Source organism: Anolis sagrei, chromosome 2, assembly GCF_037176765.1.
Source record: "Anolis sagrei isolate rAnoSag1 chromosome 2, rAnoSag1.mat, whole genome shotgun sequence".
NCBI classification, from domain to species: domain Eukaryota; kingdom Metazoa; phylum Chordata; class Lepidosauria; order Squamata; family Dactyloidae; genus Anolis; species Anolis sagrei.
In genome coordinates, this window is record NC_090022.1 from 949,745 (window position 1) to 964,361 (window position 14,617).

A 14,617-nucleotide genomic window follows, 5' to 3' on the forward strand; every position below is an offset into this window, starting at 1 on the left:
CGCTATGGCTTACTTTCAGGGGATGTCTTATTTGTATATCCATGGCCAGGACTCCAGTGCTCAGGTGGAGAGGAGGAGGAGGAGGAGGAGGAGGAGGAGACCCAGGGCTTGGTTCCTCCTTGGATGGGATAGGCGACGCCTTCCTCCCTTCCTACCTCAGTCTTTTCCCCACATTTCCTACACACTTTTCCCACCTCTGCCTTCCCTTTTTCTACTTCCCCCGTCCTATCCCAGTCTTTACTATCCCATTCCCCCCTCTCTCCACTCTCCATCCCAGCCTTTCCGAGGTTCCAGACCCCCTTTCCCACCTCAATCTTTCCCCTTCCCCAGTTGCCCCTTCTCACCCTTATCTGTCTTACTTTTCTGGAGACCCCCTTTCCACCTCATTTTCCCACTTTTTCCAAACACTCCTTCCCATTCCAACTACTTACCGTTTCCTTTCCTTCTTTCCCACCCACTTCCCAAGTCAGTCTTTCCCACTTTTTATTATTCATATACACACAGCATTTTCCCCAAAATGTATATGTAGTTAAAATTGTACTCTATTATTATTACATTTATTATTTTACTTTATCGCTATTACTACATTTAGTATTTTACTCTATCACTGTTACTACATTTTTATTGTGTTATTATTTATTATTTTTCTCTATTTATTATTATTCATACATTTATTTTTCTCTATTTATTATTATTACATTTATTATTTTACTCTATTTATTGTTATTATTACATTTATTATTTTGCCCTATTTATTATTATTAATACATTTAATATTTTACCCTATTTATTATTATTGGAGGGATACGTAAGCACATTTACACTGAAGAAGGCTAGAATAATGATTTAATCAGAGTTGGACGGTTTTATCTTAAATTACAGTTTTATGCAATTATTCAGAAACATTTAACCTATAGATGCCCCAATTAATGTAATTTTATTGGTATCTATTTTTATTCTTGAAATTTACCAATAGCTGCTGCATTTCCCAACCTCAGCTTATACTCAAGTCAATAAGTTTTCTCAGCTTTTGTGCTAAATTAGGTGACTTGTCTTAAATTCGGTTGGCTTATACTCAAGTATATACAACATGTAGCTACTCCCCTGTGTGGGTTCTTTGATGGATACGCAGATGTCCACTCTGACTGAAGCTCTTTCCACATTCCATGCATGTATGTGGCTTCTCCCCTGTGTGGGTCCTTTGATGGGTACGCAGAGTCCCACTTTCACTGAAGCTCTTTCCACATGCACTATGAGATGTTCCGATCTGTATTGGTGGCCCAATACTATGTATGTACTATGTATGTTTATGTATGTATTTTTGATATTTTATTTTATATTTTTAAAGTGAATACTGTATTTTAACATGTTGTAAACCGCAATGAGTCGCCGCACAGGCTGAGATATTAGCGGTATACAAGTGTACCAAATAAATAATAAAATAAATTATGTGGCTTCTCCCTTGTGTGGGTCCTTTGATGGATACGCAGAGTCCCACTTTCACTGAAGCTCTTTCCACATTCCATGCATTTATGTGGTTTCTCCCCTGTGTGGGTCCTTTGATGGGTACGTAGATGTCCACTGTGACTGAAGCTCTTTCCACATTCCATGCATTTATGTGGCTTCTCCCCTGTGTGGATTCTTTGATGGATACGCAGAGTCCCACTTTCACTGAAGCTCTTTCCACATTCCATGCATGTATGTGGCTTCTCCCCTGTGTGGGTTCTTTGATGGATACGCAGATATCCGCTCTGACTGAAGCTCTTTCCACATTCCATGCATTTATGTGGCTTTTCCCCAGTGTGAATCCTTTGATGCTTACGTAGAGTCCCACTTTCACTGAAGCTCTTTCCACATTCCATGCATTTATGTGGCTTCTCCCCTGTGTGAGTTCTTTGATGGGATCGCAGCTGTCCACTCCGATTAAAGCTCTTTCCACATTCCATGCATGTATGTGGCTTCTCTCCTGTGTGCGTCCTTTGATGGATACGCAGATCTCCACTCTGACTGAAGCTCTTTCCACATTCCATGCATGTATGTGGCTTCTCCCCTGTGTGGATCCTTAGATGGGAACGCAGATGTCCACTCAGACTGAAGCTCTTTCCACATTCCATGCATGTATGTGGCTTCTCCCCTGTGTGGGTCCTTTGATGGGTACGTAGATGTCCACTGTGACTGAAGCTCTTTCCACATTCTATGCATTTATGTGGCTTCTCCCCTGTGTGGGTCCTTTGATGGATACGCAGATTCCGACTGTGACTGAAGCTCTTTCCACATTCCATGCATTTATGTGGTTTCTCCCCTGTGTGGGTTCTTTGATGGATATGCAGAGTCCCACTGTGACTGAAGCTCTTTCCACATTCCATGCATTTATGTGGCTTCTCCCCTGTGTGAGTTCTTTGATGGGATCGCAGCTGTCCACTCCGATTAAAGCTCTTTCCACATTCCATGCATGTATGTGGCTTCTCTCCTGTGTGCGTCCTTTGATGGATACGCAGATCTCCACTCTGACTGAAGCTCTTTCCACATTCCATGCATGTATGTGGCTTCTCCCCTGTGTGGGTCCTTAGATGGGAACGCAGATGTCCACTCAGACTGAAGCTCTTTCCACATTCCATGCATGTATGTGGCTTCTCTCCTGTGTGCGTCCTTTGATGGATACGCAGATTCCACTCTGACTGAAGCTCTTTCCACATTCCATGCATGTATGTGGCTTCTCCCCTGTGTGGGTCCTTAGATAGGAACGCAGATGTCCACTCTGACTGAAGCTCTTTCCACATTCCATGCATTTATACGGCTTCTCCCCTGTGTGGGTCCTTAGATGGGAACGCAGATGTCCACTCAGACTGAAGCTCTTTCCACATTCCATGCATGTATGTGGCTTCTCTCCTGTGTGCGTCCTTTGATGGATACGCAGATCTCCACTCTGACTGAAGCTCTTTCCACATTCCATGCATGTATGTGGCTTCTCCCCTGTGTGAGTTCGTTGATGTGTAGTAAGAGAACTTCTCGCAGTGAAACATTTCCCGCAGTCCATACAGTTATGTCGCTTCTCCCCTGTGTGTGATTTTGACAAGGAATGGAGATTTTCCATTCTTTTACATTTATGATTCAAATATTATGCCAGAAGGTCACAGATATGTTCTCCTGATTTCCTCTTCTCAGTCTTTGTATTGCTCTAGTCCATTTGAATAAATAAATTACCAAGCCCCACTGTTTACAGCACAATCCTCCCTTTCCTCCTTAAATGCACAGCTATGCAGCTTGAAATATAATTTCTCCAACTTATTTCTTGTGAGTGCTGTGTAATTTCATTCCTGACCTAAGCCAAAGGGAAGTGTTCTTCTCGAGGTTCATTCAGAGGTTACCTGCCGGAGAAATGAGAGGAAAATCTTATCAGGATCAAGAGCACAGAAATATCTCCTTGAAAAACAAGAACAATAGCTTAGTGCTGTAGCCAATGCCGGAGAAGAAGGGAGAAAGAGCGGTCCTATTGAGAAGAGCCTTGGCCTGCTGAGAAGAACTTTAACACTTGCCCAACAAAGAGCAAGCCCTGCAAAGAGGGGAGAGTGGCCCAAGATTCTCTGCATGAGATTGTGTTAATATTGCAACCCAATCTTTGTAAAGGAAGAGCTCTCTAAATATGGTCAGCACAGAAAGGGCTCAGGTTGCAAAGCGTTTCCTGCCTAGATCCCGCTTCCTCACATCCCAACTCAGAACCTGAGTGACCACCTCTATGGGCAGACCATCCCAAGTGATCCGTCTTGGGAGAAAAAGACTTCATTTCTTCCAACTCAGGAAAAAATATGTTCCTACTCCTCTCTTTCCCGGCAGCATGATCCCTGCTCCACGTTTCTAAAGCAAGGCACCTGGAGACCCTGAGAGCACGTTTGGCCGCAAACTTCCTTGACATATTACACTCTTACAAAACCTATACCACAAAAGTATGAAACATCAGGCAGAACAAATGCAAGGAGAAAAACAAAGCAAACTTTCACACCAAGACCACAAAAATGGAGATAGGGACGCAGAAGCACAGGGTGGGAGGCACTCAGCCTAGCAGCAGAACACGAGAGAAGGGGTCTAGAGGAGACGGAAGGGTGGACCCCCAGTGCCTAATACGATGTTGTGCTCTGGCTCAAGGGGTAGGAAGGAAGCCATCAAGCTCACCGCATCCACTACAGGCCCCTCTTCGGCCTCAGAGCCCATTTGCAGGGGTTTTTTTATTTGAGGATCACCTTCCAGGGGAGCTGAGACAGTCGTCTGGGTAGTGCCAGGCTTGTTTCCTAACCAGAACACTGAATAGTTTGTGCCACCAGGTATATGGTCCCCCAATTAACCAGAGAGTTTGTTGATCACATCCCCAAGCACCATGGCTTTCTCCTCACAGTAAATGCAGATTGCGGGGCCCACTTTGCCTCCTAGTTTTGGGGAGGTCTCTTCAGTCTCCTGGGAGTACGGCCAGCTCTGAGTCCTGCTTATTGCCCTCCAACGTATTGGCCCAACTGAGAGCGTCCAGCAGGTGATCCATTAACGTTTGCATGACTGCTTTAATGGCCAACAAGGTGACGGGTTGGGACTGCTTACCTTTCCTGGGATGGCTCAGAACAGGCTTCTAATTGGCTACAACTGTTTATTTTAAATAGTGTCAATGTTTAATTTTAATGTGTGCGTTTTTCAGCTCTAAATTATATCCTGTGTTGCTTTTATTGTTAGCAGAAAGCAAGATAGATGATGATTATGATGATGATGATGATGATGACGATGATGGGATAACTCTGTAAATTGCAAGGATGGGCCTTCTGTGCCTTCTGAATCCCTTTGGCCTTCGCCGACCCTTGCGACCTTCCCCTTTGACCCCCGGCATGGCCAGATTGGGCGCACGGAAGAGGCACCGGAGCAGGGCAAACAGACGGGCAGAAGGCACGCAGGGGGACAAGGAGGGGCAAAGGGGGGTTTGAACCCTCTGCCATCTCTAGAGTTGCCTACAATTTTTGGACAATCAAGCCCCCCAAATATATTGTTCCTTTTGTGGTCAAAAGCGCAATCCATTCTCTAGCTGCAGAACTGGACCTCCTCGGAAATGATATCCCTTTTCTACCATGTGGGATTCCACTAAACAAGCTATATCAGGCTTAATTTTCTTCAAGAAATGAAATACTTTCTTACGCTTTGATCCACTGTTTAAGCCATTTGTATTCCAAACAATAGTATTCAGAGATTTGGTGCCCATTTTAACAGTGCATTTTATAATTACCCTGCTTCCCCCCGCCCCCCGCCCCCGTCTCCCCCTTAGATAAACTTATATAACTTATATAGCTTTCTCAAACAGAGTCCACTGCTACCCAACTTCTTCTTCTTTCTCTTCTTCTGGAACAGCTGGTGTTTCTTCTATTGGGGCAAGAAAGACTGGGCCAGTTATTCACCTCTTGCAATTGTAAGAAAACCAATGGGATTGCAATATACATTAAGAAAATGCTGTACCCTGAAGTAATTTTCTCAGATAAGGAAGGCAGGATTCTTATAATCAAGGTTCTCATCCAGGGTAAATCAGTTCTCATAGTAGGTATCTATGCCCCCAATACCAAACAAAGTGAATTTTACAAGACACTTGCGGGTATACTTGCCGAATATGGTGAAAAAGATATGATTTGGCTAGGTGACTTTAATGGGGTCATGGATACAAAGTTAGATAGGAGTAATAGAATAAAAAAAGACAAGAAAGAAGGCAGATTACCGGGTGCTTTTTTGAAAGAAATACATCAATGGGATATGTTCGATATCTGGAGAACTCTCAATCCAACTGGGAGAGAATTTACATACTACTCCCACAGACACAAATCAGCCTCCAGAATTGATATGGTATTTGGTACAAAAGACATCATCTGCAGAACAGAAAAGATAGAGATCCTAGCAAGAACATTTGCAGACCATAATCCGATTCTATTGAAACTAAGAAAAGAAAATAGCAACAGGGGGGGTTGGAGAATGAACGATTATATTCTGAGGATACAAACACATAGAGATAAAATTGGAAAGGAATTAAAATACTACCTGAAAGACAACACCAATGATAACCTAGAGGATAGGGTGGTTTGGGAGGCTGGAAAAGCTGTAATAAGAGGGGTATTAATTCAGCAAAATTCAATTTGGTACAAAGGTAATAATAAAAAGCAACTAGAGTTATTAGTCAAGATTAGAGGAAAGGAAATAGAGCTGGAGAGGAAAAGAGGGCAGCGAAAGGAAATTCTGACAGAATTGAAAAACTTACACCAGCAATATGACCTCTTGATTGCTAATGACATTGAGAGGAAAATCAGGTACAATAGGTACAACTTCTTTGAGAATGCAAACAAGCCAGGCAAATTTCTTGCCTGGCAGCTGAAAGGTACAAAGAAATCCCAACTGATTACCAGAATAAGAAACAATGGTGAGACAATTACAAACTTGCAGCAAATCCAGACAATTTTTGAAAAATATTACTCAAAGCTCTACAAAAAAGAACAGGAAGATTTAGACAAGACCATTCAATTTGTTAATGAGACCAAGATTGTAAGATTAACTGAAGCAATGAAAGCTAATCTAGATAGATTAATTTCACCAGACGAACTAATGGAAACAATAGATAAGATTAGGCCACATAAAGCTCCTGGCCCAGATGGTCTTTCCCCACTCTATTATAAAACGTTTAAAGAAGAGCTGACACCATTACTGGTGTCTGTAATGAATAAAGTCTTGGAAAAAGGTGAGATTCCAGATTCTTGGAAAGAATCCACAATTGTACTAATCCCAAAATCAGATAAAGACCTAGACCAAATTAAAAATTACAGACCCATCTCGCTTCTAAATTGTGACTATAAATTATTTACTACAATCTTGGCAAACAGACTCAAACAGACATTAGCAGAAATCATTCATAAGGATCAAGCGGGATTTCTACCTAATAGATACCTGAGCCAAAATGTCAGAACAATTCTGAATGTTTTGGAGGTAGCGGAGAGCGACCCCAATAAAGATTTAGCATTGTTTTTTTTGGATGCGGAAAAAGCTTTCGACCAGGTCAGCTGGGTTTATTTGGAAAAGGTCTTGGATTTATATGGGGTGGGCCATCGCTTTAGAAAAGCAGTGGGGGCAATATATTCTAAGCAATCTGCTAAGATAAAAATAAATGGACAGCTGACAAATGCCATAGATATACAGAAAGGGACTAGACAAGGCTGTCCACTTTCGCCATTACTATTCATTTTGGGATTGGAAATTTTGAGTATAAGAATTAGGGATGACAATGAAATTGAAGGGTTCAAAGTAAAAGGCCAGGAAATCAAAATCAGAACATATGCAGACGATATGGTTTGTATTTTATCTAATCCAACACAGAGCGTTCCAAAATTATTAGAGCTAATCAAATTGTATGGAGAGGTTTCGGGTTTTAAAATAAATAAAGATAAATCTAAATTTATTACAAAAAATTTAGACACTAAAATTATTAGGAAATTAGAGGAAGTGGCTAACTGTAAAGTAGTCCCGAAGATAAAATATTTGGGAATAACTATCACAAGCAAGAACATCGACTTGTTTCAAAATAATTATGTGAAGACATGGTCGGAGATCAAAGGAAATTTGAGCAATTGGCAGAAGCTACCATTAACATGGCTGGGCAGGATTGCAATTATTAAGATGATGATACTTCCCAAAATGCTTTTCTTTTTTCAAAGCATACCTATTATTAAAGGGACTAAAATTTTCAATTTGTGGAAGAGGGATATCATGAATTTCATTTGGGCAGGGAAAAAAGCCAGGATTGCTTACAAAAATTTAATTGATACCAAAGAGAGGGGAGGACTAAATTTACCAGATTTAAAAACCTACTATGAGGCCGCCTGCATGAGCTGGCTCAAAGATTGGATACAATTCCGGAACATAAATCTACTAAATTTAGAAGGACATGGAATCAGATATGGATGGCATTCTTACCTCTGGTATGAAGGAGAGAGATTAAATAAGGCATTCAATAAACATGTAATTAGGGGAAGCTTAATGGATGTTTGGAAAAGATACAAATTAGGGATGGAACCCAAAACACCCCTGTGGCTGAGGCCAATAGAAGCCATTGGGAGACCCACCTGCAAGGATGATGTCAGAACATACGGGGAACTACTTATCAGGTCCAATGGCCAATGGGCACTGAGGGGAAAAGACGAATTGGGTATTAAAGATTGGTTCCGATATCATCAATTATACGATAGATTCAAAAAAGACGAGAAGAGGGGATTTGCTTCCAAAAAATCAGATCTGGAAACTATATTAGATAAAGGGGAAAAAGGATTAATAGCCAGATTATACAAATATATTCTACACTATAATTTGGAAGATAATCGTGTTAAAACCCCCATGATCTCATGGGCAAAAGATTTAGGGAGAAGCATAGATTTTGACATCTGGGAAAACCTGTGGAACAATGGATTTAAATTTACAGTGGCAGCTTCAATTAGAGATAATGTATATAAAATGTTCTACAGATGCTACATAACTCCAGCCCTCCTAGCCAAAATGGACAAGTCACAAACAGGATCCTGTTGGAGATGCAAAAGAAAGAAAGGGACTTTCTTTCACGTATGGTGGTCGTGTGAACTGGTGCAGATCTATTGGAAAAGAATAATAAAGGAAACAAATAAAATGATTTACAACAAAGTAAAAAAGAACCCAGGGATGTGCCTATTAGGGATATTCAGAGACAGCTTAGAACAGCCAGAGAGAGAAATCTGTTTGTACAGCTTTGCGGCTGCACGCATTACAATTGCCAAAAATTGGAAAGGGGAGAAAACATTAAGCATCAAAGATTGGAAGGATAAATTGTGGGATTATGCACAGATGGCTAAGATTTCAAGCAATTTGAAATATGAAAATAATGAAATATTTGAAAGAAACTGGAAGCTGGCCTTAGCATACTTGACGGGAGAGCTAAAGAAATAAAAACAAGAGGAATTTATTGAATTAGAAGTATAGAGGGTTAAATAAGTTGTGCATAAATCCTGCGTGGATTAGTGACGGAAGTCAAGGTGGTGGGTAGCACTGGGGGTGGGTGGAGGGGTAACTGTATGGAGGGTTGTTTGTGTATGTGTGTTTGTTTGTGTATGTGTACATCTTTGCAACATATATGGTTGGTGTATTATCTTTTCAAAATAAAATTTAAAAAAAAAAAAAAAAGGAAATGATATCCCTTCATCCAAATCAGTGGTTCTCCACCTTTCTCATGCCGTGACCCCTAAATACACTTCCTCATGTTGTGGAGACCCCCAACCATATTTTCGTTGCTACTTCATAACTGCTACTGTTACGAATTGCAACGTAAATATCTGATATGCAGGATGGATTTTTATTGTTACAAACTGAACACAATTAAAGCATAGCGATTAATCACAACAACAATGTGTTTCGGGAGTACGGACAACGGATGAAGGGATTTGCAGTTCCTTCACCCAATTCAGCTCTGGCTGCCACAGACTGCTGAGAACCCCACAAATTGCAGACCTGGACCAAACGTGGCACAGAGAACCCCCGTGACTGACAGAAAATACTGGAGGGGGTTGGGATGAATGGACAGTGATTTGGGGGAGATGTAGTTCACCTACATCTGGAGAGCACCGTGAACCCAAACAACTATGGATCTGGGCCACACATGGCAAAAATACTCAATACGACCAAATTTGAACTCCTGCCTTCCTCCTCATTCTCCTCTGGGCTTTTCTTCCTCCTCCTCTCCATTTGGGAACCTCCAATCACTGTTACTTTCTCCCAAGCCCTTCCAGTATTTTCCGTTGGTCATGGGAGTTCTGCGTGCCAAGTCTGGTTCAGTTCCATTGTTGGTGGTGTTCAGAATGCTCTTTGAGGGCAGGTAAACTATAAATCCAAGCCACTTCAACTCCCATATGTCAGGGTCTATTTTCCCCAAAGCTCTCCAGTAATTTCTGTTGGTTAAGGGAGTTCTTCATACCGAGTTTGGTTCAGTTTAGTTGTTCAGAATGCTCTTTGATGGCAGGTCCAAGCAACTGTAACTCCCCAATGTCAAGGTCTATTTTCCCCAAACTTCACCATTGTGAACTCCACCAATGATGGAATTGAACCAAACGTGGCATACAGGACTTCCATGACAAACAGAAAACACTAGAAGGGTTTGGTGGGCATTGACCTTGAGTTTGGGAGTTGTAGTTCACATCCAGAGAACACTGTGGACTCAAACAATGATGGATCTGGACCAAACGTGGCACAAATATTCCATATGCCCAAATGTGAATACAGATGGAGTTTGGGGGAAGTAGACCTTCACATTTGGGAGTTGTAGTTACTGGGATTTATAGTTCACCTACAATCAAAGAGCATTCTGAACCTTACGAACAACAGCATTGGGGCAAACGTCCCACACAGAACCTTCATACTTAAGGCCATCCAGTCCAACTCCCTTCTTCACCAGGGCAAGAAAACGTAATCAAAGCCCTCCTGACAAAAAGCCATCCAGCCACAGATCTATATGATTCATGCACAGGGAGATATAGTATCATAGATTTGAAAGGGACCCCTAAAGAAGGAGAATTCCATGTTGCATGTTCCAGAGAAGGCAAACCAGACAATCTCCACATCAACACTGACAAAGAAACAGCAAGAAATGCTGTTTATCCATAAGCAGAAAGAAATTGCATATATTTGAAACCAATACTTTCTAATTTATTTTCCAGATCTCCAGACTGGGACACAGCAACGCCTGGCAGGGGACGGCTAGTGATTTGCCATTTCCTGGAACAGAGAGAAAAGAGGAAGGAAAGGAGGAAGGGATTTCAGAGTGGCCTTGAATCGAAGAGAAGTCAGCACTGATTAATCTAATACCCATGCCAACATAAAGGCAGATCAGATAGCACACCAACTCTTGAAGAACGGGAAACCCAACCTTGCCACCAAAGTAGGAAAGAAACCAATAGCCAGACAACCAGAGATTGAGAACAACAACCTTCGTGAACCCTTTACATCTACTGAATTGGACATGGCTCTCAACAAATGCAAGAATGGCAAAGCAGCTGGCCTGGATGATCTACGGATGGAACAAATCAAGAACTTTGGCCCAAAAGCAAGGCGCTGGCTGCTGGAGCTGATGAACAACTGCACTGCATCCTGTCAGATCCCCAAAATCTGGAGGAAAGCAAGAGTCATCGCCATCTTGATGCCAGGCAAAGACCGTAATGACCCAAAAAGCTACAGACCAATCTCCCTGTTGTGCCACCTCTACAAGGTTCTGGGGAGACTTATTTTGCATAGAATTATGGGAAAAATAGACCCATGTCTGATTCCACAGCAAGCTGGCTTCAGGAAAGGCAAAAGCTGCACATCGCAAGTGCTGAACCTGACTCAGCACATAGAAGATGGCTTTGAAAGGCAGCAGGTCACAGGAGCTGTCTTCATAGACCTGTCCGCAGCCTATGATACTGTGAACCACTGCCTCCTCCTGAGAAAAATGTATAGTATCACAAAGGACGACCACCTCACCTGCCTCATAGGAAACCTGCTACAGAACAGGAGCTTTTTTGTTGAGTTCCAAGGCCAGAGAAGCAGATGGCGGAAACAGAAGAACGGCCTGCCTCAGGGGAGCGTGCTTGCTCCATCCATGTTCAACATTTACACAAATGACCAGCCACTGCCAGAAGGGACAGAGCGTTTCATCTATGCTGATGATCGTGCCATTACTGCTCAAGCAGGGAGCTTTGAGATGGTTGAACAGAAGCTCTCCGAAGCTCTGGGTGCCCTTACTGCCTATTACAGGGAAAACCAACTGATCCCTAATCCATCCAAAACACAGACCTACAAGAAGCACTGCCTGAATATCAAGCAAAAAGTGGGTGCTAGGAATAATATCATAAGAAAGCTGACGGGCACAACCTGGGGATCACAACCAGACACAGTGAAGACATCTGCCCTTGCGCTGTGCTACTCTGCTGTTGAGTACGCATGCCCAGTGTGGAACACATCTCACTACACTAAAACAGTGGATGTGGCTCTTAATGAGACATGCCACATTATCACGGGGTGTCTGCGCCCCACACCACTGGAGGAATTACACTGCTTAGCCAGTATTGCACCACCTGACATCCGCCAGGAAGTAGCAGCCAATAGTGAAAGGACCAAGGCAGAGACATCTCCAGCTCATCCCCTGTTTGGTATCAGCTAGCACGTCAACGACTGAAATCAAGAAATAGTTTTCTAAGATCTACAGAGACACTCGCTGGAACACCTCAGCAAGCGAGAGTCCAAAAGTGGCAGGCTCAACCCCAGAATCTCAACCAATGCCTGATACCAAATGAGAGACTCCCTCCTGGGCACACAGAGGACTGGGCGACTTGGAAGGCGCTGAACAGACTGCGCTCGGGCACCACGAGATGCAGACCCAACCTTAAGAAATGGGGCCACAAAGTGGAATCCACGACATGTGAGTGTGGAGAAGAGCAAACCACTGACCACCTGCTGCAATGCACCCTGAGCCCTTCTTCCACGTGATGCACAAGGGAGGACCTTCTTGCGGCAACACCAGAGGCACTCCAAGGGGCCAGAGACCGGTCAAAGGACATTTAAGAGAATGCCAAGCCTGCAAACTTTGTGTTTTGTCTGTTTGTTTTGTTAAAAATGTAATACAACTGCCTGGTTGTTCCTGACACGATAAAGAAATACGGATTTATCAAAATATAGGAGCTTGTTTGCAAAAGACATTTATTTGAAAACTTACCAAAATACGACATCACAATTGGATAAAAGCGCTTAAAGAAGAAATCCAGCGTTCAGTCGAATCCTCCTAAAATGGAGAAAGGAAAACAACATAAGAAGATCTTGGCTAAACGTACAGAAGTGATGAAACCACGGGAAGTTCTGAATGGATTAATCCCTAATGCCAATTTATTTGACTTGTATACCGACACTCCCAATGTGGCTCGGAGCGGTTTACAGCAGTAGATTAAGACAATACAATTAACTTTAAAATACAATAAAAACGAGAACAGACATAGTCCCGAGTTATTCACCCGTCAAAAGCTTGTCGGAAGAGAAAGGTCTTACAGGCTTTCTGAAAAGGAAGTAGCTCTCAGATGGTTCGAGTTTCAACTGGCAAGGCATTCCATAAATAAGGGGCCACGATCGAGAAGGCTCTCTGCCTAGTCGAGGACAGGTGATAAGTCCAGATGTTGGGGACTTCAAGGAAATTTTGGTCCTCAGACCGAAGTAATCTCTGGGGTCGGTAGGGGGATAAGCGGGCCCTCAGGTACGCCGGCCCCAGACCATGTAAGGCCTTAAAGGTTAGCACCAGCACCTTGAAAGTGATCCGGTACTCAATCGGAAGCCAGTGCAGCTGTTGTAGGATTGGGGTGATACCACACCTCATCGGCACCCCGGCGAGAAGATGAGCCGCTGCATTTTGCACCAGCTTCAGTTTCCGGATCCCTGACAAAGGAAGGCCAATGTAGAGGATTGTGGCGCAGCTGGCAGGGTGTCAGCTGCATTAAGATCACTCTGACTTAAAGGTCATGAGTTCGAAGCCAGCCCGGGCTGGAGTGGGTGTCCAGCCATTGTGTAGCCCGTTGTCGACCTTTGCAACCCGAAAGACAGTTGCATCTGTCAAGTAGGAAAATAAGGCACCACCTTAAAGTGTGGGAGGCTAAATTTAACTAATTTATGAGACCATAAAGAAAAAAGACTCCGGGGAATGTGGAATGCGGAAGAACTTCATCGGTGTCGTTGATGGACGATGGAAAGCAGCAGCTCCCCTGGCGGCCAGAAAAAAAAAGTTAAATACCCTCAGTGTATTTGTGTGTTAAACATTGTTTGTCAAACTGGCATTGAATGTTTGCCATATATGTGTTTACTGTAATCTGCCCTGAGTCCCCTGCGGGGTGAGGAGAAGGGCGGAATATAAGAACTGTAAATAAATAAATAATAATAATAGAGGGTGTTACAGTAGTCAAGCCTCGAGATGACCGTCGCCTGGATCACCACAGCTAGGTCGTTCCTAGATAGGAAGGGAGCCAGTCGCCTAGCCTGACGTAGGTGGAAAAACACAGATCTGCTCACAGCAGAAACCTGGGCCTCCATTGTGAGCAGCAGAGGGTCCAATAAGACATCAAGGCTTCTTACAGAAGGTGACGGACATTAGTGTCTCCCCATCCAGAGTAGGCAGCTGGACCTCCCTCCCACCCCGATGGCCCAGCCAAAGGATCTCCATCTTCGCTGGGTTCACCCTCAACCTGCTGGCACGCAACCATCCAGTCACGGCCTCAAGGCACTGATGGAAATTTCCAGGTACAGAGTCCGGCCGGCCCTCCATCCTCAGAATGAGCTGAGTGTCGTCAGCGTCCTGGTGGCACTCAAGCCCAGAGCTCCGCACCAGTCGGGCAAGCGGTCGCATATAGATGTTAAATAATAAAGGAGAGAGAATAGCTCCCTGTGGGTCCCCGCAAGTTAGCGGAGATCTCTCGGAAACCATCCCTCCCCTCACCACACGCTGTCCCCGATTCTGGAGGAAGGAGGACACCCATTTAAGGGGCACCCCCTCACCCCAGTCATGGCTAGGGGGTGGGTCAATAGATTG

General features: G+C 43.5%; 2 protein-coding genes across 6 annotated transcripts in view; both read right to left on the reverse strand.

The window, feature by feature from the left end:
• Window positions 1-14,617, reverse strand: part of LOC132764002 (zinc finger protein 214-like) — a 353,977-nt gene that overhangs the window by 245,598 nt on the left and 93,762 nt on the right. The gene's annotated exons all lie outside the window — the stretch shown is intronic.
• On the reverse strand, window positions 1,168-2,703 carry LOC132766365 (zinc finger and SCAN domain-containing protein 2-like). Its single transcript, XM_067464987.1, has one exon. It carries the CDS (start codon window positions 2,694-2,696, stop codon window positions 1,407-1,409), a length of 1,290 nt encoding a protein of 429 aa, XP_067321088.1. The 5' UTR covers window positions 2,697-2,703; the 3' UTR covers window positions 1,168-1,406.

Bases quoted from the DNA above. Each gene is read 5' to 3' on its own strand.
- LOC132766365 (XM_067464987.1), bottom strand. From the start codon at position 2,696: ATGTGGAAAGAGCTTCAGTCAGAGTGGAATCTGCGTATCCATCAAAGG.